This window comes from Podarcis melisellensis (assembly GCF_964234715.1).
Source record: "Podarcis melisellensis genome assembly, chromosome: 13".
Classification (NCBI taxonomy): domain Eukaryota; kingdom Metazoa; phylum Chordata; class Lepidosauria; order Squamata; family Lacertidae; genus Podarcis; species Podarcis melisellensis.
Genome location: NC_138545.1, coordinates 44961610 through 44983400, shown reverse-complemented (window position 1 = coordinate 44983400; position 21791 = coordinate 44961610). Strand labels below are relative to the sequence as shown.

Below are 21791 nucleotides of genomic sequence, written 5' to 3'. Positions count from 1 at the left end.
TTCTTGTATTTCTCGATCTGAAACCCAAGATTCCTAGAAACACTTCAAAGCCAAGGCCCAGAAACAGCACATGAACTTCCCTTGTGGGTAGGAGGCCAGGAGAGGGAAGAAACAGATTCTTTCCCTTCTTCAGCAATGTGCAGCTGGAGAAGAGGACTGGGTTGAGCTCTCAAGAACCTTCTCAGTTTTCACAGTGTGGTGGGGAGGTCACCATGCAAAGCCCATTTTAACCCTTGGTTCTGTACCACATACACTAGGGCTCCCAAAGACCCTACAAAGACCCCCTGGGAGTCCAAAGACCAGTTGCCTCTCCAGGGAAAGCCGCAGATTCCCAGGCTTGTTTGGTTTTAAGTAACTTTCTAGCATTTTTGCAGAAATCAAGATAGGAAGCAAACTCCCACTGCAAGAAACTAGCCTGCTCCCACCTTTAGTCGAGGAACGAAGTCACAGAAATGATTTCAGCATCTGGGAAAGCAGATCTTGGACAAAGAGAAAGCTACAGTGAAACATCCATTGTCCAGGCTTGAAAGGCAGGAATTCTTGGTTCATTTTTAAAGCTTTTTTTCTATGCTGGCCTTCCCTGGTGGAGGCTGCCCCACAGAAAACAGCTCAGATATACAGAATTATAGACTCATGGAGGTAGAAGAGACCTGGAAGGGTCATGCAACCCAACTCCCTGAAATTGCAGGAAGAGCAGAGCAGGCTGCGTCGAACCCACAACCGCTCAACCACAGCCATTTTTAGCATCCTTTTAATTCGGGAGCAATGCGCCCATTGCTACCTTCTGTTTTCAGGGCCAGACAGGGGACCCGCACTCGGGTCATATTCCAGTCCCACACTTGTAAGTTTGCACACATTTAAAAATTACTCTGCTTATGCCAATGCAGAGAAAATCCACCACTGGAGCAGTGAGAGACACTTGCGTCATCATTGTCGTCTTCGGCGATCACTGAACAAGATTGTCTTCCATTAATACAGTCTTAACAGTGAGTCCATAAGTGACTGTGGAGGCCAATTCTGGATCTACATGTCCTTCCACAGTAGGGACATAGGTTTCCGGGTGGGAGTTGATCACGGTGTGGGTTTGCCAAGTGTGCCTTCCTCTTAGCACATTTCTCCCTTACGTCCTGAGTTCGAGCATCTTCAAAACCCCTGACACCTTTGGCAAAGTCTGTTCTCCCACTGGGGCGCTTGCAGGCCAGTGTTTCCCAGTTGTTGGTGTTTATACTACATTTTTTTAGATTTGACTTGAGAGAGTCTTTAAATCTCTTGTGTTGACCACCAGCATTTCACTTTCCATTTTTAAGTTCAGAATAGAGTACCATATTTTTTGCTCTATAAGACTCACTTTTTCCCTCCTAAAAAGTAAGGGGAAATGTGTGTGCATCTTATGGAGCGAATGCAGGCTGCGCAGCTATCCCAGAAGCCAGAACAGCAAGAGGGATTGCTGCTTTCACTGCACAGTGATCCCTCTTGCTGTTCTGGCTTCTGAGATTCAGAATATTTTTTTGCTTGTTTTCCTCCTCCAAAAACTAGGTGCGTCTTGTGGTCTGGTGCGTCTTATAGAGCAAAAAATACGGTAGTTGCTTTGGAAGATTATCATCAGGCACCTGAACAACATGACCAGCCCAACAAAGCTGATGTTGAAGAATCATTGCTTCGACATGGGTGATCTTTGCTTCTTCCAGTACACTGGCATTAGTTCGCCTGTCAAGTTACTGACATGGCTACACTCCTTTTGCTGGAGGTTTGGGAGGGAACAGTGTTTGACACCCATAAAGCTGGGTTGATGTGCTGGTGTTGCCGAGATTTTATTTATATTGTAGAGACATGCAATGAAGGTGGGGTCTGTGAAGTGGACTGCAGAAGATTGCAGATTATGGAAACAATGGAAGGGTAGACTTGGGACACAAGTGTCTCAGAGGCTGGGTCTAACTACGGTTCTGTTCCCAGCTCCATCAGAAATGATACAGACTTGGTATATTTATTCCCTCCAGCAAAAAAACCCCCAAATTTTCAGAAGCTTGATCTAGCATGGCAATGTTTGCATTAAATCAACTAATACGATTGCTTCTTGTACCCAGCCTATCTTTTATGGCGACTGGGCTCCCGGAGGGCCCATGGAAACAATGCAACTCCCTGGCGCCATTTCCAGATTTCCCCCGGCCACGTATCTCTCATGCTGAAAGAAAACACAACCATTTCCTTTGCAGAGGGGGAAATCCTGTGTTTATCTGGCTCTGCGCTCAGGAAAGGAGCATAACTGTGGCCCAGCATCCTTCACCTTCGGCATGAACCTCCCTCTGCAGCAGTCATAAATACTTTGCATGCGTGTGGAAAGCCAAACAGATGAAGCCTTTTGGCCCAAAGTAGCAGAAGGAAGAGAGTTTCCACAGCTGTGGTTTCCACAGCAACACAGGACAAGACAAACCCAGCGCAGTGAGGCAGTTCAATCTCGGGACAGCCAGGTTCAAACTGCATCGCAACCACGGATATATACCGGAAGACAAGTTCCCCAGACACACACTCAATTCGCAATGCCCATTTGGACAGACGAGCCGCTCAATTCTCGAAGGGCCATAGAGAGGGCAAACGATTCTGACCAAGTAAGAAATCCAATCCTTATGCGACCACGAATGCGCAGGTGTTACTGGACCAGAGATGGACAGAAGATAAAGTTCCTACCAGAGAAGAATAGCAGATAGAAGTTGATGGACTATGACAAAATGGCTAAAATGACCGGAAGAGTCAGAAATCAGGAAGACCAACATTTGAATAAGGAATGGGGGGAATTTATGACTGATCTTAAAGAGCATTGTCAACAGTTAAAATCGTTAGAAGGATTAGGATATCACTTGTAGTTCAAGGCTGAATTCTGGATACAATGGAGATGTAAAAGATTTGGATCATCATAAAAGATGCAGGAGGAAATGATTGATAATAGGACCCACCAAGTCCAGGAGATTCCTTGGAATCTTGTTTCTATGATTTATGCTTGATATACCTCTGTGAAATTTTAATTTGAAAAACCAAATAAATTAATCTTCATATAAACAAAAAAGAAATCCAATCCGAACACACCATGAATAAGCAGTCTGTGCTCTCCTGCGTTTCATTCCCTCTGCGCTCGTTTCCATCACCGGCAGCGCATGCCCACATTACACGCCTGGAACTGAGGGGGACATTTCATGCGCCTGAAAAGGTGGACTGAGGTCCTTGAAAGCAGAACCAGCCCAAGACATTTGGGAACCAGAGGTGGATATCAAGATGGCACCCCCCCCCCCGCCACAGAAGAAACAGAGAGGGAAGATCTACACCAGGAACAAATGGGAAAATAAATAAATAAATAAATAAATAAATAAATATTTATACCCCACCCATCTGGCTGGGTTTCCCCTCTGGGCGGCTTCCAACAAAATATTAAAATACAATAGTGCTTCAAACATTAAAAGCTTCCCTAAACAGGGCTGCCTTCAAATGTCTTCCAAAAGTCTGGTAGTTGTTTTTCCCTTTGACATCTAGTGGGAGGGCGTTCCACAGGGCAGGTGCCACTACCAAGAAGGCCCTCTGTGTGGTTCCCTGTAACCTCACTTCTCACAGTGAGGGAACTGCCAGAAGGCCCTCGGCGCTGGACCTCAGTGTCTGGGCAGAACGATGGGGGTGGAGATGCTCCTTTAAGTATACTGGGCCGAGGCCGTTTAGGGCTTTAAAGGTCAGGACCAACACTTTGCATTGTGCTCGGAAATGCACTGGGAGCGAATGTAGGTCTTTCAAGACCAGTGTTATGTGGTGTTGGCGGCCGCTCCCAGTCCCCAGTCTGGCTCCCGCATTTTGAATTAGTTTCTGGGTCACCTTCAAAGGTAGCCCCACAAAGATCAGCTGCCCCGGTGCATGCTGCTGCCTGAGGCAATCGCCTCAACTCGCCTCATGGATGGGGCGGCCCTGCTGGAAAGCTTATGCCACAATCAATGTGTTCACCCAGGTATCCCCAAACTCGGCCCTCCAGCTGGTTTGAGACTACAATTCCTGTCACCCCTCACTAACAGGACCGGTGGTCAGGGATGATGGGAATTGTAGTCCCAAAACAGCTGGAGGGCTGAGTTTGGGATGCCTGTTAAAGATGTGACAGGACTCTCTTAATGTTGGTTTAGTAAGGAGCAAGTCTCGTTGTAGAACTTCTGAGTAGATACAAATGGGTTGCCCTCTTGTGAAAGCTGACTAAAAGTAAAGCAATGGCAAGTCGCGTTGCCGTCACTGACGTCACACCGAGTACATTGGGCAAAACATTCCTGCAATAAAGGGAGTAGGACTAGTAGACCCTTCCATTATTCTATAGTACTTTTTATTTTATTTTTTCAAAAATATACATTTATACAACACTCTCTGTTTTGGTTTGTAACAAAAAAGAAAATGATAGCAACTGAAGCAAAGATACTTTGTATATCTCACAATACACATGACACTACAATTTATGAAAAAATAAAAAAATAAAATAAAGAAGAAAAAGTAGTTGAGGTTTTAAAAAGACTTCCAAACATTCTCATTGTACGTTATCTGTTAAATATACTTTTACCGCACAGTTACTTATTTCTTCTATTTTTTATCGTATTTCTATGTAAATTGTCGATTACCTTTATATAATACAAGGCTCAGTCTACGTCTGCCACATTACCCTTTATGCCATGGTTCTTCAACTATTTTTTAAATATTCTCCATTCCTTGTGGACTTTTTGTTTTGTTTGGCCCTTAACTCTTCCTGTCACCTTTTGCTAGCTGCAAGTATTCTACCATTAATGTTTGCCAGTCTGCTATATTAGGTGTTTTAGTATTTTTCCAATTTCTTGCCGCTAAAATTCCCGTGATTCTATATTACCGTTGGGTACAAGAGACCTATTCCTCACAGGCTTTTAGTAATGAAACTCTTTGGATCTGCCTTCTGCCTTCCCAGGTGTTCTCACAGTTGCTGAAGACAAGATGCATGCAAATGTGCGTTATCTAATCCCGGTGTGCAATTTAGTTGCCTCCTGCTGAAATGTGGCGGCTGGTTCAGAATACAGAGAACTTCACCTTTCGCTGTCGGAGCAGAGCTAATAGCCAGACCCCTCCCCTTCACATTACTGCTAACAAAATTCACATTTACATTCACATACTGCTAACAAAATTAGCATGGTTCGTTCAGATTCCTAATTCCAGGACCTTAGTGCAAAAATACAAGGCCCCCGTGCGCAGGTGGGTGGAGAAGCTGGCTGTTGCCTAATGCAACTTTTCCCAAACACTGGATGAGTTCCTGTGTGATATTACACAAGGACAAATGTTTTTATCTACTCTGGAAGAAGACTGGTTGTAACAAGCCTTGCAGCTGAATAGCACGTGTTCGTTGAAAGTTACCAACCCAATCTTTGGCTGCCGAGGCTGAATATACTGGTTTTGCCCTGTTCCCAAAGCCGTATAATGTCCATGAGAAGCAGATATTGGGAAACAGGGATGAGGGAAAAAGGGATAGAAACATAGAATCATAGAGTTGGAAGAGACCACAAGGGCCATCGAGTCCAACCCCCTGCCAAGCAGGAAACACCATCAGAGCACTCCTGACATATGGTTGTCAAGCCTCTGCTTAAAGACCTCCAAAGAAGGAGACTCCACCACACTCCTTGGCAGCAAATTCCACTGTCAAACAGCTCTTACTGTCAGGAAGTTCTTCCTAATGTTTAGGTGGAATCTTCTTTCTTGTAGTTTGGAACCATTGCTCCATGTCCGCTTCTCTGGAGCAGCAGAAAACAACCTTTCTCCCTCCTCTATGTGACATCCTTTTATATATTTGAACATGGCTATCATATCACCCCTTAACCTCCTCTTCTCCAGGCTAAACATGCCCGGCTCCCTTAGCCGTTCCTCATAAGGCATCGTTTCCAGGCCTTTGACCATTTTGGTTGCCCTCCTCTGGACACGTTCCAGTTTGTCAGTGTCCTTCTTGAACTGTGGTGCCCAGAACTGGACACAGTACTCCAGGTGAGGTCTGACCAGAGCAGAATACAGTGGCACTATTACTTCCCTTGATCTAGATGCTATACTCCTATTGATGCAGCCCAGAATTGCATTGGCTTTTTTAGCCAATTACACAAGGACAAATGTTTTTATCTACTCTGGAAGAAGACTGGTTGTAACAAGCCTTGCAGCTGAATAGCATGTGTTCGTTGAAAGTTACCAACCCAATCTTTGGCTGCCGATGCTGAATATACTGGTTTTGCCCTGTTCCCAAAGCCGTATAGTGTCCATGAGAAGCAGATATTGGGAAACAGGGCTGAGGGGAAAAAGGATGCAAGAGCTATGAAAGTATGCAGCCACAACTGAACTAGGCTCCTTACTGTGTACACTGACTGCACATGTGGTAAACCAGGCTTCCTCAACCTCGGCCCTCCAGATGTTTTTGGCCTACAACTCCCAGGATCCCTAGCTAGCAGGACCAGTGGTCAGGGATGATGGGAATTGTAGTCTCAAAACATCTGGAGGGCTGAGGTTGAGGAAGCCTGTGGTAAACAAAGAAATCCTATGTACGCATCAAAAACGCTACTGCCTCCCCTTTCTTTTTCTTTCAATTATATTTTATTAAGTTTCAACATTTTAAACATGATCAAAACACAATTCTGTCTTTTCTCTCATTTTTGTCGACTCCCCCTGCCCCCATTTTCCACTGAGTTGTTTCTCCCATCTGTTAAATCACAATCACGACATTATAGTCTAATTACTTCCGTTGCTCATAGCTCAAACCCAGCTCGCGAGCTCACCACACTGCAATACTTCTTTGAGTAATCCGAAAGAGACACCCGTTCCTCCATAAAACACTTGTTAACATTCTTAAATTCAAGGCAGAAATACGGATTAGAGGAGCCACATGCAAGTGGTGTCTCCCCCCTCCTTTTTTAAAAGTAAAGAATAGTAGCTGTGGAGGGGGAAAACACAGGAAGCTTCCTAACAACAAGTCAGGAGGGCTGTGCAACAGATCCAGCCAAATCCTGGATAACAACCTGAATTGGGTTACAGGTAGGTAGCCGTGTTGGTCCGCCGTAGCTGAAACAAAATTTTAAAAATGCCTTCCAGTAGCACCTTAGAGACCAACTAAGTTTGTTATTTCGTGTGGCACGAAAGCTCATGCCAGTAACAAACTTAGTTGGTCTCTAAGGTGCTACTGGAAGGTATTTATTTTTTTATTTTGTTTCAAGCTGAATTGGGATGACCCAGGATTCTGCCAGATCAAGTTACGGCAAATCTGAGTTGCATGAGGGCCTCTTCTCCCTACCACATGTTTAAGTTACAATATTGGGTACAAATATGTACATTGATACAGAGAATTTTGAAGACTGTTTTTTTAAACTGAAGCCAGAACTCTTCCTGCAGGGACTTATAGATATACAGTGGTACCTCGGGTTACATACGCTTCAGGTTACAGACGCTTCAGGTAACAGACTCCGCTAACCCAGAAATAGTGCTTCAGGTTAAGAACTTTGCTTCAGGATGAGAACAGAAATCGTGCTCCGGTGGCTGGCAGCAGCAGGAGGCCCCATTAGCTAAAGTGGTGCTTCAGGTTAAGAACAGTTTCAGGTTAAGAACGGACCTCCAGAACGAATTAAGTTATTAACCCGAGGTACCATTGTACAGTTAGAAAAGCACATTGGAACTTTGTTACAAGATATGATTACCGCTGCGATACTCTTATATGCACAAAATGGAAAGAACGAATTGTTACCAACAATCACCCCCCCTCCTTTTTTCCTTTATGTTTTTATTGTATTTAGATCAAAGTCTTAATTTGGATAAAAAAGGGGGAAGATATTTGATATTAAACTTTGCATTTTTCTCTATAAATCCTAATAAAACTTATTTTTTAAAAAAGTAATAACATTGGCAGCCATGGGCGTACACAGGATTTTTGTTTGGGGGGGGGCAGAACCTCTGTTTACTATGTATTTTTTACAGATTTGTATTTAGTTTGGGGGGGGGGAGCTGCCTATGTTGGCAGCAGCTTTCCAGAGTTTCTGACATATCTTCCCAACCCCACCTGGCAATGCCAGGATTTGAAGCTCCGTCACAGAGCTTAAGGTCCTTCCCAACAGAGAAGCAACACATGTGCTGTGTGTATTAATCCTTGCCCTTGCAAACACACAAACCTGGAAACCGAGGAAATTGGCTCCTTTGAGAAATGGTCACAGCAGTGAGGACAGGGTTAAGTCTGCATGCATACCTGAAGGTAAACCTGAAGGAGCGTCTCCACCCCCATAATTCTGCCCCGACACTGAGGTCCAGCTCCGAGGGCCTTCTGGCGGTTCCCTCACTGTGAGAAGCGAAGTTACATGGAAGCAGGCAGAGGGCCTTCTTGGTAGTGGCACCCACCCTGTGGAACACCCCTCAGATGTCAAGGAAATAAACAACTACCTGACGTTTAGAAGACATCTGAAGGCAAGTTTTTAATGACTGATGTTTTATTGTATTTTAAAACTTTTGTTGGAAGCAGCCCAGAGTGGCTGGGGAAACCCAGCCAGATGGGTGGGGTATAAATAATAAGTTGTTTTGTTGTTGTTGTTGTTGTTGTCATCGTCCATGCGCACATACCCCATGCTGCATTTCCATTCTACATCCCCCCTCCCCCAAAACTGCTTTTCTTCTTTTTTTAAGGAAAGTGCCAGGGTGTTCTTACACATGGTCGCTTCTCACGCACAAGCACCTTACAATCAATAATTAAAATCCTCGTAAAACTACCGCCAGATGGGACGCAGTCTGCACGCTCCTTTTGAAATATGCGAAGCAGCACACATTGCGCATTCAGGGAGGAAAGATGAAAGGCACCCCAGGGTTATTAATGCGTTCAAGAAAGAGACAGTGCGTTTGCAACGCCAACTCTGGGTGGGTTTGCTTGGTTATGTTTCTAGTTAAAGAATGTGAAGGCCAAGGGTGGCCAAATTCAACTTACGTGGTGGGAGAAAATGCACAAAGCGCGTCTGCTTGTTTAGGCTTCAAATAACAACTACTACTACTACTACTACTATTATAAAAAAATGTATACCGCCCTATACCCACAGCTTTCTGGCAGTTTACAACATAAAATCACAATATAAAAACAAGAAATACATAATAAATCAAAAAACAACCCAATAACACGCGTGCCCCTGGCAACACATTTTAAAAGGGCATTGCACGTAACTCAGCCAAAGGCCTGCTTATATAGGAACATTTTGCCCGACGCCTAAAGGTGTACAAATGTACCTCCAGTTGCAGACGGGATCCGTTCCGGAGGTCCGGCCGGATCCCGAGGTTTTTGCAAACAGGGGACCGCCTCTGTGCATGCGGCAAAACCCGGTAAAATATTTCTGGGTTTGCCGCCTACATAACCCAAAGTTTACGTAACCAGAGGGTTACGTAAGCGGAGGTACTACTGTATAATGAACTTTCCTTCCTATAGCAGCACAGTCCAGAACTAAAACTTCCATCAGCCCCAGCCAGTTCTGGAAGGTTGTCCTGCAGATTTTAATAGGCAATGAAGCATCAACAAACAACACATGCTTTCAACTGCTGCAACAAAGCTGTTGCAGACATTTCGGCAGCTCATTGGCCTCTGCAATGGGCCGCTCACAAGCAGCCTGTTTGCAGGAACAGTGTGACTTCCGAAGCAGCTACACACAGAGCATCGCTGCGCACAGAAGGCTGCAGCGGCTACTTCCATAACTGTGTGTGGTTTCCTCCCCAGCCCCCGTTTACTGATTAAAAATACAAGCCGCCTTTGAAAACTACCTCTAGACACACGTTCCACTTTGCCTCCAAGTTACCAGCGTGAAAGAGGATAAACTTTGTAGGGGGGGGGGGGGAAACCCTAATGAACTGGTTTTTTACATTCTGATCCAAGACAAACAGTTAACAGGGTTTCATATTCAGCATCAACCAAGTGCTTAAGGAGCTTCAAAGAGGCAACTTTGGTAAGAAGAGAACAATTTGGAAAAGCCTCAAAGGTCACCAGCAAATCCTAGAAGTATTGTTAGGTTTTGTGAACTGCCTGGAGATCTAGGGATGAAGGGCAGCATATTAATTTAATAAAAAAATAGGAATAATTCACATCACTATCTCTGAGGTCCTCCAGAACTTGGGGGGTAAAAGCAGAAAGTTTCCTTTCTCCACACAATTTAGGATCCCAATTAAGGGACGCAGGAAGCTGCCACAGGCAGAATCAGACCACCAGTCCATCAAGCTCACTACTGTCTAGTCCAGTGTTTCCCAATCCTGGGTCTCCAGTTGTTTTCGGACTACAGTTCCCACAATCCTTGACCATGGCTAGCAAGGGATGATGGGAGTTGTAGTCCAACAACAGCTGGAGACCCAAGGTTGGGAAACACTGATGGGTCTCCAGGGTTTCACGCAGAGGACATTCCCAGCTGCTCTATCTTGAACCTTCTGCAAATCCTCTACCACGAAACTATGGCCGCTCCCAGTTTTGCAGGGTTCTGTCTCATGCCAGAAATACGAACGGGGAGAAGAGATTGCCCACTTTAGACTTCACTCTCCAACTACACAAAGGGAAGAGTGAGGCAGGGACTGAGCCAAAGTCCGTGTTGGGGGCCTAATCCGGCCTTCCAGTCAGTTGAATCCAGCCCCTGTGGCAGTTTATTTCCTGGGGTAAAATCCTAAAAATCCACCTTAACAACTTCAATCTGAAAAAAAGCTCAAAAACTTTGGTCGGCCCTTCACTTCATCAAATCTGGCCCTCTTTGAAAAAGGTTTGGACACCACTGAGATTCTACATGCAAGCAGGATGTCTGAACATGCCTCCAATGGAGCCATGAAGTCATTAGACCAGTCATGGTTCAATGACAGACCACTTGGGCCAGCTTTCAACCTAGCAAGAGCATCTCAGCGCAAATCATAAGGACCACTGCAAAGGCCTCCAGGGCACCCTCTCCTTTTACGTTAGAAGGAACGCCTGCTTCAGCCAGGGCCCTGGACCTGCTCAGCCAAGTTTCTCTTGGTGACAATGACCTCATCTCTACAGTTTTCCAATAACCTAACTCAGAATCCAGGAAGATGTGCTTCACATAAGAAAGCACGACGGCGTTTCTGAGTGAAACTTCTTTCTGGGAGAATTCGAGGATGGCGTCTGCCAAAGCTGCGTCTCTAATAAAATGCAGAAAAACAAAAATGGCCGCCCCAAAGGAGGATATCAAGTATTACCTCATGGCTTTATGCTTATTTCAATTTAATTTATGCTTATTTTATTTAATGCTGTATTGTTTTTAACACTCAATTGGGAGCAGCCCAGAGTGGCTGGGGAAACTCAGCCAGATGGGCGGGATATAAATAATAAATTATTATTTATTATTATTATAATTATTATTGAAATGTAATACGTAGCACGCACTTCTTCTGGCATTAACTGGAATGCATTGACCTAATTCCCTGCTCTTCCTCAGGTCCAGCTATTGCCTTGTGTATTAGTAATTAATTTAAAATAGCCAAGGGAAGCGGGCGGGTTTTGGGGTGGGAGAACTGGCTAGCAGCTGCCACATGCTATAAAGGGACTTCTCTTGATGCAACCAGGAAGGAAGATCAGTGCGTGAATAAACAAGATATTCAGGGGAGGAGCAACATAAGATAGGTGAATGATGACAATCCCAAAGGACAACAAGCCATTGTGATGGATGTTACATTCCTCATCCACAGAGCAGTGCCAAAATCAACACAGACTGGATGCACTTCATGACCACAGACGGAGCCATCCCCAAGCTGACAGGTATCAGTTACAGGGCTATTGTCCAAGAACCAACTCATCAGCCTGGCCTCTTTGAGTGGGACAGGATTTGCAAGATCCGGACTTTATTTGTATCCATGTGTTTTTAAGCTTTCGTCCCTTGTGAGGGGGTTTTGTGGGAGTTTTTGCCATTGGTTTTACCAGACACCCCCATTTCCCAGGGACAGTCCCCGGATCTACAAATCGGTCCCCATACAAAATCCATTGAATTTGAAGTGTGTCCCCGGATTCATTGAAACAAATTTGGTAACCTTATTTTAGCGCCCATACCATTTCTTTTTCTTTCTTTCTTTTTATTAATCTTGTATAGAATGCCCTGGGAGATTGAAGTATTCTGCTGGTTTCTCTGTCTTGTGATTCCTGACATCACAAGATCTCAAAGTAGATGTCATATTACAAAAGAATTTCAGAAATAGACTGGAAAGAGAAGTGGCTGAATTGCAACTTATTACCAAACTTAAAGAGAAGTTGCTGAATTGCAACTTATTTGACCAAACTGCGGGAGGCAGTGGAGGACAGAGGTGCCTGGCGTTCTCTGGTCCATGGGGTCACGAAGAGTCGGACACGACTAAATGACTAAACAACAACAACAACAACAACCAAACTTAAAACCATGGAGAGACCTGGTCTGAACAGAGACATTGGATTCTTACCTCATTATACATGATAAAGCTATTTTTAGCCCTCTCACCCCTTGCTTTTTCCTGTAAGACCAATTGCAGTCGTTAAGAGTCGTCAACAGGCTCATCACAGCTACCTGCCAATCACCCATTCCCACCACCCTTCTGAGTAATACCCCTCCCCACCTTCTCACCATATAGAAGGGTCTGGTGACTTCTGTTTCAGTGTATCTGAAGAAGTGTGCATGCACACGAAAGCTCATACCAATAACTAACTTAGTTGCTCTCTAAGGTACTACTGGAAGGAATTTTTAATTTTAATTTTAATTTTTGTTTTGACTACAGCAGACCAACACGGCTACCTACCTGTAGTTTGAAACAGAAGCTGAAACTACAGGCAATGTAAAGAAAGAACACACATAAAAACATGGCGAGGCCTCTAACTCAAGGGGAAAGGAAACTGTCGATCTTTCCTTGATTACGCAAGGTTCTCAGGTAATCCAACCTGGTGGTCCACACTTACTTTCAACCATTCTGAAAGTGACAGATGAACATGTCCTGTCTCCTGAGGGAATGTACCAAAAGCAAAATGCCAGGGCCTACACAGCAACAGTTGCACATACGCTTAGATGAAGCCTATTATCTTGACTTATTCCAACTGGGGTTCAGGCAAGGATATGGGACTGAATCCGACCTTGGCCACCTGAGAGGGGAGTCAACGGGAGTGTGACCCTGTGGCTTTTACCTGATCTCTCAGTGGCTTTTGATATCATTGACGATGGCCTCCCATGAACCAGTTCTATGAGTTGGGTATTGAAGGCACTGGTTCCAGTCCTATCTTCCAGGATCAATTTCAGAGAACAGTATTGAGTGATGATATTGGGTGCCTCCCCATCGGAAGCAACCTCTTAAGAGATTTGGGGGCAAAATTTAACCAGCACAGGACTATTTCTCTGGAACGTCTGAATCAGGCGAGGCCACGCAAGCCCTGGAAGGGTGAACTATGACTGCTTACAGGGCCTTATTTGTTTTCTGCTTTGTAAGGGTTTGAGGCTACATGAGCTGGTTCAGAGATCAGTAAAGGCCTAGGAGGATTATTTCATTATCTCGCAATTTTATTCTTCCTGTTTTATGACTGTATTTGAATACAGATAGGGTGAGCCTACAGAATCAGCAGCTAGTGGAATCAGCCCTTTGGCATTTCCTTCCTTGTTACAGCTGCTTACTTGTAAGAAAAAAGGCTGGTGCCGCAATGTTTGTATTACAGTGGTACCTCAGGTTACATACACTTCAGGTTACATGCACTTCAAGTTACAGACTCCGCTAACCCAGAAATAGTACCCCGGGTTAAAAACTTTGCTTCAGGATGAGAACAGAAATCGTGCTCCGGTGGCTGGCAGCAGCAGGAGGCCCCATTAGCTAAAGTGGTGCTTCAGGTTAAGAACAGTTTCAGGTTAAGAACGAACCTCCAGAATGAATTAAGTACTTAACCTGAGGTACCACTGTACTTGTAAGGAAAGGGCTGGTGCCGCAATGTTAGTATTACAGTGGTACCTCTGTTTACACACACTTCAGGTTACAGACTCCGCTAACCCAGAAATAGTGCTTCAGGTTAAGAACTTTGCTTCAGGATGAGAACAGAAATGGTGCTCCAACGGCGCAGCAGCAGCAGGAGGCCCCATTAGCTAAAGTGGTGCTTCAGGTTAAGAACATTTTCAGGTTAAGTATGGACCTCCGGAATGAATTAAGTACTTAATCCAAGGTATCACTGTATATATTTTAATTCTACTAACACTGAAAATTATTTCTTTTTTTCTCTTTTTTTTAAGACTTGCAGTTGAAGGTTTAGAAGTCTTGCAAGGAGCAGGCAGGGCAGAGACAGCTGTGCCCACCCCCACCCCCACTGAATCTTCCGCTCCTCCTTAAGGATAATGGAGATGCTCTATTCCCCTCGCACCCAACTCACAGGTAAAGAGGCAGAAATAATTAGAGAACACCAGGGGACGTTGTCTAGGAGCTGCTGCCTGTCTGCGTTTTCCCAGCAGGAGGCCCATTTAGGTAGCAAAAAAGCCAGCTGTTGTCTCTTGTGGGAATGGTGGCAGCAAGATTCCCCAATGCCCATAACAGCCCATCTCTGGCAAACACACACACAAAACCACAACACCCCCACTAAGCCTTATTAGGCAGCTGGAACATCAAATCTGCATCCCATTACAGGAGCAGACAAGTGCACTAGACTGACAAACTGTGCGTTGCTGCCTGAGTACCTGGCAACAACCGTAACTCCCATCAGAAATTGGACACAGGGTAGGGGGCAGTTGGGGAACCCCCCCCCAAGCAAAACCGATAGACTCAAAGCCCTTTTGGAAGCCTCGGGTACTTGAGACAAACCTTCCCCCTAATTTGCTCCCTCTTCCACGAGTGACACAATGCACAGAGAGCACAGCTTGAACTGAACGGCACCAGAGATTTTTGACCTGGCAATATACAGTGGTACCTTGATTTAAGAACAGCTTAGTTTATGAACAACTTGGATTAAGAATGCTGCAAACCCAGAAGTAGGTGTTCTGGTTTGTGAACTTTGCCTTGGAAGAAGAACATGTTTCACTTCCTGTTGAGCGTGTTCCGTTTGTAAATTGAGCCCCCCGCTGCTATGGAAAATCACGCCTTGGTTTAAGAATGGACTGCCGGAACAGATTAAGTTCATAAACCAAGGTACCACTGTATCGGTTTTCCTTCTCAAAGATGGGCTACCTTCACAGGTTGATGAGCCCCACCTGCCCCTCACTTCCCTCTACGGCAGGTGCAGAAAGCTCCTTCTTGACCATTGGTCCCACAATTGGTCTCAGCCTTTCAATCCTCTGGAGCCTGTCTTCGCATGCAGGGGAAGTCCCTAAGTCACCCAGGGCTTGAAACCTTTGAAGCCATTCCCAGGGTGTGGACACTGTCACATGCTGACAGCTTCTAGGAGCCACAGTTGGAAGCCAAGTGCAGGATGGAGACTGTTAAGTTGTGGGTGAACATATCAGACGACACAGCAATTCTTCAAACAGCTCTTGTTTATTCAGAGACCCAGAACAGAACTGAACTGAAGGGTTCAGCCAGCCTGCTTATATAGAGCTCCATTACAACGCAACAGTAACAACTGTCTGTAACTATCCAATCACTGAACGTCACTTTCAATTCCTTATTTGCATATGTGGATCTGAGTGGAAACTATCTACAGTATCTCCCTGCTGGCCCAGGCTGAGAACTTCAGTACATAACGGGGACCAAAGGTGGACAATCTACTCCAAGGTGTACTATTACTCTTCCCCAACACCCATTCACTCCACTACCCACCTGGGTATCCTGGGGGTTGTCCCAGGGACCTTCCGCTTTGCCTGTGAGGTAGTCCTTCCCCATTAACTCAGCAATCCCATAAGCCACTCCATGAATCATCACTGGTCAGAAGTGAAGCTAGCTGAATCAGGTCGGGAAGGAGGCATAGCACAATGAGACTGCAGGACATTCTCTCGACCCCCCAAGTTCATTGGCCGCTTCTTCTGGTCCAAAGATGCAGCCCGTGGAACTGTCACCAGGTAGCTAGATCACCTGGTCTCCTCCAAAGATGCTTTCTAGGGTTGCCTCTAAAGACACAGTTGACCAAACAAAGGAACTTGAGGGGCGGTGGCTCACAGAGGGCCAAAAAGGAAGCAGGTGGCTGAATTACCCATAATCAGTTTGAAGTAACCAGGCAACTCTCTACTTGCAATATAGGCACCCAGCCAATGAACGTGGTTGCTAAGGTGACTTTCAAGTAGGTTGGCCGCCTTAACTGGTCCAACTGGTGTTTCAATGTTCTGGTCCAATTTATTTTGAACCTATGAGGCCTTTCAGTAATGACAAAGCCTGCCTAGAAAACCCATGGGTTAGGACTTCTACATATTATTGCAACTATTCAAATTCCAGGCCAGAGTATGCCATAAAGGTAAAGGGTAAAGGGACCCCTGACCATTAGGTCCAGTCGTGGCCGACTCTGGGTTGCAGTGCTCATCTCGCTTTATTGGCCAAGGGAGCCGGCATACAGCTTCCGGGTCATGTGGCCAGCATGACTAAGCCACTTCTGGCAAACCAGAGCAGCGCACGGAAACGCCGGTTACCTTCCTGCCGGAGTGGTACCTATTTATCTACTTGCACTTTGACGTGCTTTTGAACTGCTAGGTTGGCAGGAGCAGGGACCAAGCAATGGGAGCTCACCCCTTCATGGGGATTCGAACTGCCAACCTTCTGATCGGCAAGTCCTAGGCTCTGTGGTTTCACCCACAGCGCCACCCGCGTCCCTTGTGGGTATGCCATAGTTTTATTCAAATTCCAGGCCAGAGTATGCCATAGTTCTTCAACCGGAATAAAACCAGAACATAGGGCCAATTTTATGAAGGCTTGCATGTAATTGACTCCGGAAAGCTCTGGTTGCAAAACTGGAGGTTTTTGAGGCATATATCCAATGCTATAGGAATTATACTTTACTAACAAATATATATATGCAGGTCTTGCTGAACCAGAATGATGGAAATCTCATAACCCATGCTAAATTCACCACTGCCTCTGGAATTGTGGTGTTGAGTTGGTCATCTTATATAGGAAGATACCTCATGCTGAAGTTAGACCCTTGGCCCATATTCTAGGTTGTTGTTTTTGTTTTGCAGGTGTATTCTGCATCATGTCATTCATGCAACAGTGGCGGAGTTATACTGGACTATCTGCACATCCATTTCATTATTCCCACTTTATTATTTGTCCCACAATGTGTTATTGCATTATTGCTTTGTACTACAGCACAATGACTGCGGGATGCACACAGCACACTTGCGGCATAAAAAGATACCACATTTCAGGAAATGAAAAGACTGGAGATGAAGCAGTACGTCTACCGCAAAACCTTCTCAGGTGAAGACAGTATCAAGAGTGGGATCGTGCATAACAATCACGAGGGCAAATCATTATGAACGCTGCATAAAAAGGATGTCTACAGAGGCCGTCGCTCGGTGTTGCCGCTAAAGTGACTGGCAAGAACTCTCCAGCGCTCTTCAGGCAGAGCTGTCTCCTGACCTAACCTGGAGATGGCAGAGATTGACCGGAGAACCTTCTGCATCCCAACCCTGAAGCGCTATGGCCCTTCCCATCTGACCTCTTCTTAGCCTCTTCAAAGAACAACAGAATAACAACGATGCCTTATGAGGAACGGCTAAGGGAGCTGGGCATGTTTAGCCTGGTGATATGATAGGTAAAGGTAAAGGTACCCCTGCCCGTACGGGCCAGTCTTGACAGACTCTAGGGTTGTGCGCTCATCTCATTCTAGAGGCCGGGAGCCAGCGCTGTCCGAGGACACTTCCGGGTCACGTGGCCAGCGTGACAAGCTGCATCTGGCGAGCCAGCGCAGCACACGGAACGCCGTTTACCTTCCCGCTAGTAAGCGGTCCCTATTTATCTACTTGCACCCAGGGGTGCTTTCGAACTGCTAGGTTGGCAGGCGCTGGGACCGAGCAACGGGAGCTCACCCCGCCGCGGGGATTCGAACCGCCGACCTTTCGATCGGCAAGTCCTAGGTGCTTAGGCTTTTACCCACAGCGCCACCCGCGTCCCTTGGTGATATGATAGCCATGTACAAATATATAAAAGGATGTCACATAGAGGAGGGAGAAAGGTTGTTTTCTGCTGCTCCAGAGAAGCGGACACGGAGCAATGGATCCAAACTACAAGAAAGAAGATTCCACCTAAACATTAGGAAGAACTTCCTGACAGTAAGAGCTGTTCGACAGTGGAATTTGCTGCCAAGGAGTGTGGTGGAGTCTCCTTCTTTGGAAGTCTTTAAGCAGAGGCTTGACAACCATATGTCAGGAGTGCTCTGATGGTGTTTCCTGCTTGGCAGGGGGTTGGACTCGATGGCCCTTGTGGTCTCTTCCAACTCTATGATTCTAGGATTCTAGAATACAGATCTTGTTTCTGGGGTTCTGTTGGAAAGCAGCTAGTCAAACAGGTTCGGAACTGGCTTTTTGTAGTGAAAACCCAGGGACCAAACCCTGTACTTTTCAAGACAGGAAGCAGAAACCAGCATGGCTTTTCATCGCAAGATTAGCTAATTTGAGGAACCAGACTGAAGACACCCGAGTCTTAATTACCACTTATCAAGTGGCAATGATGAAAGCGGTTGCACATCAAGTTTATTCAAGAAATCCATGGCAATTCAGCAACCTCTCTGAATTTGCAAAGGAGTCCTATTCTTCTCAAGCAACGGCATGCAAAGGAAAGCGAGCCTGCCTGATCCTTGCAAAAATAAACCTTGGAGGAAGCTTCAACGTGCTTTGCCTCTAGCTTGAAAGCAATCGATACCAGAAAATATTTGAAATTGCTATGTTTTTATGATTACGCCCACGGAGAGTCTGGCTACAGAAGCTAATGGAATTTGCAGGTAAGCCACTGCTCACTGCACACCAAAGGGATGTTCATATCAACAGCCATGACAAGGGTGAGGGAGAGTGAAGTCACAACCAGAGGTCACGCCCCACAGCAACAGATGTTCGGCAAGGTGGAGAACAGGCCCTCTGCAAGTTGGGCTCCTCCATGCAATGGGAGAACCTGGGCCACTTATAATTCTCCCTTGGGTGCAGAGCTCCACATAGGTCCATAAGGATGTATGCCTGTGTGGCGCAGTGGTTAGCGTGTTGGACTAGGACCTGGGAGACCTGGGTTCAAATCCCCACAGACCCACAAAGCTCATTGGGTAATCCTGGGACCTCCCAAGGTTGTGGTGAGGATTGAATGGGATTTTTTTTGGGGGGGGGACCACTTATGGCACCTTGAGGTTGGGGCGGTGGCGGCGCGGAAGCAGGATAGGACCAAAAATTAATTTAAAAATGTGCATAGGGCCCCTTTTCATAGCTCCAGGGTTCTTTTAAAGTATTAACAGGGTTCGCCTGAATTCTCCCTCAAGTCTCCGGGAATGCATTTGAGATGAAGCAGAAGTTGCGGATAAAGCCTCCGCCCTTCTACATGCCCCCCGCAAACCCATGTGAGTTAAGATTTGCTTTGTTTTCTCTGTTGCACTTACAGCCTCAAGCCCGCTTTTAAGTCTCACATGATTAATGAACTGGTTGAGATAACCGGTACACTTAAAATACACACCGCACCTTATAACTGTGTGCCATACGAACACACAGAAAAGAAGCAGGAACAGGTACAGTCGTACCTCTGGTTACGTACTTAATTCGTTCCAGAGGTCTGTTCTTAACCTGAAACTGTTCTTAACCTGAAGCACCGCTAATGGGGCCTCCTGGTGTTGCGTACGATTTCTGTTCTCATCCTGAAGCAAAGGTCTTAACCCGAGGTACTATTTCTGGGTTAGTGGAGTCTGTAACCTGAAGTGTATGTAACCCGAGGTACCACTGTATTGCTATATTTCTCGAATGAGCTTTATCGGTGTTATAAAGCTTACTGCCAAAATAGTGGTTGTGGGAAGAGCTGAGGTGACAGAGTGGAGGGGATAAATTAACCCCTCAGATGCAGGGTGGCGGCTGTTATTTAGAAAATAAATACTTAATCTCTCGGAATAACCCTCCGTGGAGACCCTGGAGAAGGGAGGGGCAGCCACCAAAAGAAACTCTGCATCTCTTCCCACTGACATGCAGCTCCCTGCACAACACACAGTGGGGTGTGTGGGTCCATAACCCCAGTCACCAGGGTGCGGTTGTCCCCCTCGGAAGAACGTGACAAACTCCAGCCTCCTTCCCAACCTACCGAGCGTATGCTGTGCTCCAGGCATGTGCAGAGTGCAGCACAGCAGCTGGGACCACCCTCTGTGGCTGCTGCGCCACCCCCAAATCCCAAGGCTGTGGGCAGAAGGTGGGGCCACGCCATTTCCACATTGCATTTCTGGACATCGAGGACAGATGCGAAGGAATGACCCCACCCCACAAGCCCGAGGCAAAGCATGAGATCAGGAACAAAGCCCCGTGCCTCTTGCATAAGCGGGAGGGAGGCGTGATCCTGCCCCCCCCCCCAAACGAAAGCATTTCGGTCGTCTCCCCAAGCCAGCCAAGACGTAGACACTCCCTGCCCTAGGCTGTCTTCCTGCCCACATCTCCCCCAATCTTTCCCCTTCTGGGTGGGTCCCGGATCGCACCCTCTCGTGGGGGTGGGGGGCTCCTGAGTCCCTTCTCCCTGGGGCGCCCACTTCAGCTGAAGGTGGAGAGGGGGCGCCCCCTCCCACGCACCCCCACCCTTCCATTGTCTCAGCTCCACGCCCACTTTCCAGACAGGTAGAACCCCTGGGGCGGGAGGGGATCGCGCCCATCTCCCGACCCCCCCCACCCCTTGCAGGGCAGGATCCTTCGCCTCGCCACGTTCCTTTCTCCTCCCAGCCCCTCCCGTTAGCTCCCTAAGGTTAGGCACCTTCTCCAGCGCCACCCTCGAACCTTCGGCTTCCCCACGGACGAGGGGGGCTGCGCGCCCACGTACCCCCTCCCGCCCACGCATCCAGATGCCCCCCAGGGGGGTCTGCTCCTCCTCCGCTCCCCCTGCCCCGCCACGCCCACCGTTCCCTGCACTGCGGGGGAAAGGAAGCCGAGTCCGCGCCCAGCCGCCGTCGAACCGGAGACGCTTCTCCCCCCCTGCGACACCCACCTTGGGGCTGGAGACGCCCTCGCCCACGGCCAAGACGGTGCCGGCCGCCTCCATGCCCGGGCTGAAGGGCAGCGGCGGCAGCCTGTCGTACACCCCCTGTCGGGCCAGCAGATCCGCGAAGTTGAGCCCGCAGGCCCGCACCTCGACGCTGACTTGGCCCGCGGCCGGGCTGGGCTCGGCGGCGGGCAGCTGCCGCGTCTGCACCTTCACTTTCTCGTAGCCGCCGAAGCCGCTCAGCACCAGCGCCCGGTACTGGCGCCCGGGAGCAGCGGCAGCAGCCGCCTCCGACGGGGCCCCCGCAGCCTTGCCCTCCTCGGCGGGCTGCGCTGCCGGAGTGGCTTCTTGCTGCTGCTCGGGTGGCGCCGCGGTGGCGCTTTGCGGGGCGCCCGCGTCGCCCCCGGCCGCCTCTTCCCCGGACATGGCAGCTTCGGAGCTGGCAGAGAGCCGTCGGGCGCGCAGATGCTGCTGCTGCTTCGAGGGCGAGAGAGAGAAGGCGAGGAGGGCGCGGCTGGCCAGATGCGTAAAACAGCTGGAGAGGGGAGGCGGCGCGCAAGAGCCGGAGCTGGAAGCGGGCGCGGAGCGGCGGCGGCGGGAAGGAAAACCCGGAGCGCGGAGCACGGAGCGGAGCCGGGGACTGCCTCCCTCCCTCCTTCCTTCCGTCAATCCTGGACGCCCACTCGGCTTGGCTGCCAGGAAGCGAGGCGGAGACTGGAAGGAGGAGG

At 47.5% G+C, this 21791-nt stretch overlaps 1 protein-coding gene across 1 annotated transcript in view; it reads right to left on the bottom strand.

The window, feature by feature from the left end:
* VAT1 (vesicle amine transport 1) overlaps positions 1-21588 on the bottom strand; it is a 35842-nt gene extending 14254 nt beyond the window's left edge. Inside the window, exon 1 of the mRNA XM_081884268.1 lies at positions 21070-21588. Coding sequence (XP_081740394.1) covers positions 21070-21489 — 420 coding nt within the window. The 5' untranslated portion in view covers positions 21490-21588. The remainder of the gene's footprint in view (positions 1-21069) is intronic.
* Positions 21589-21791: the final 203 nt, after the last annotated feature.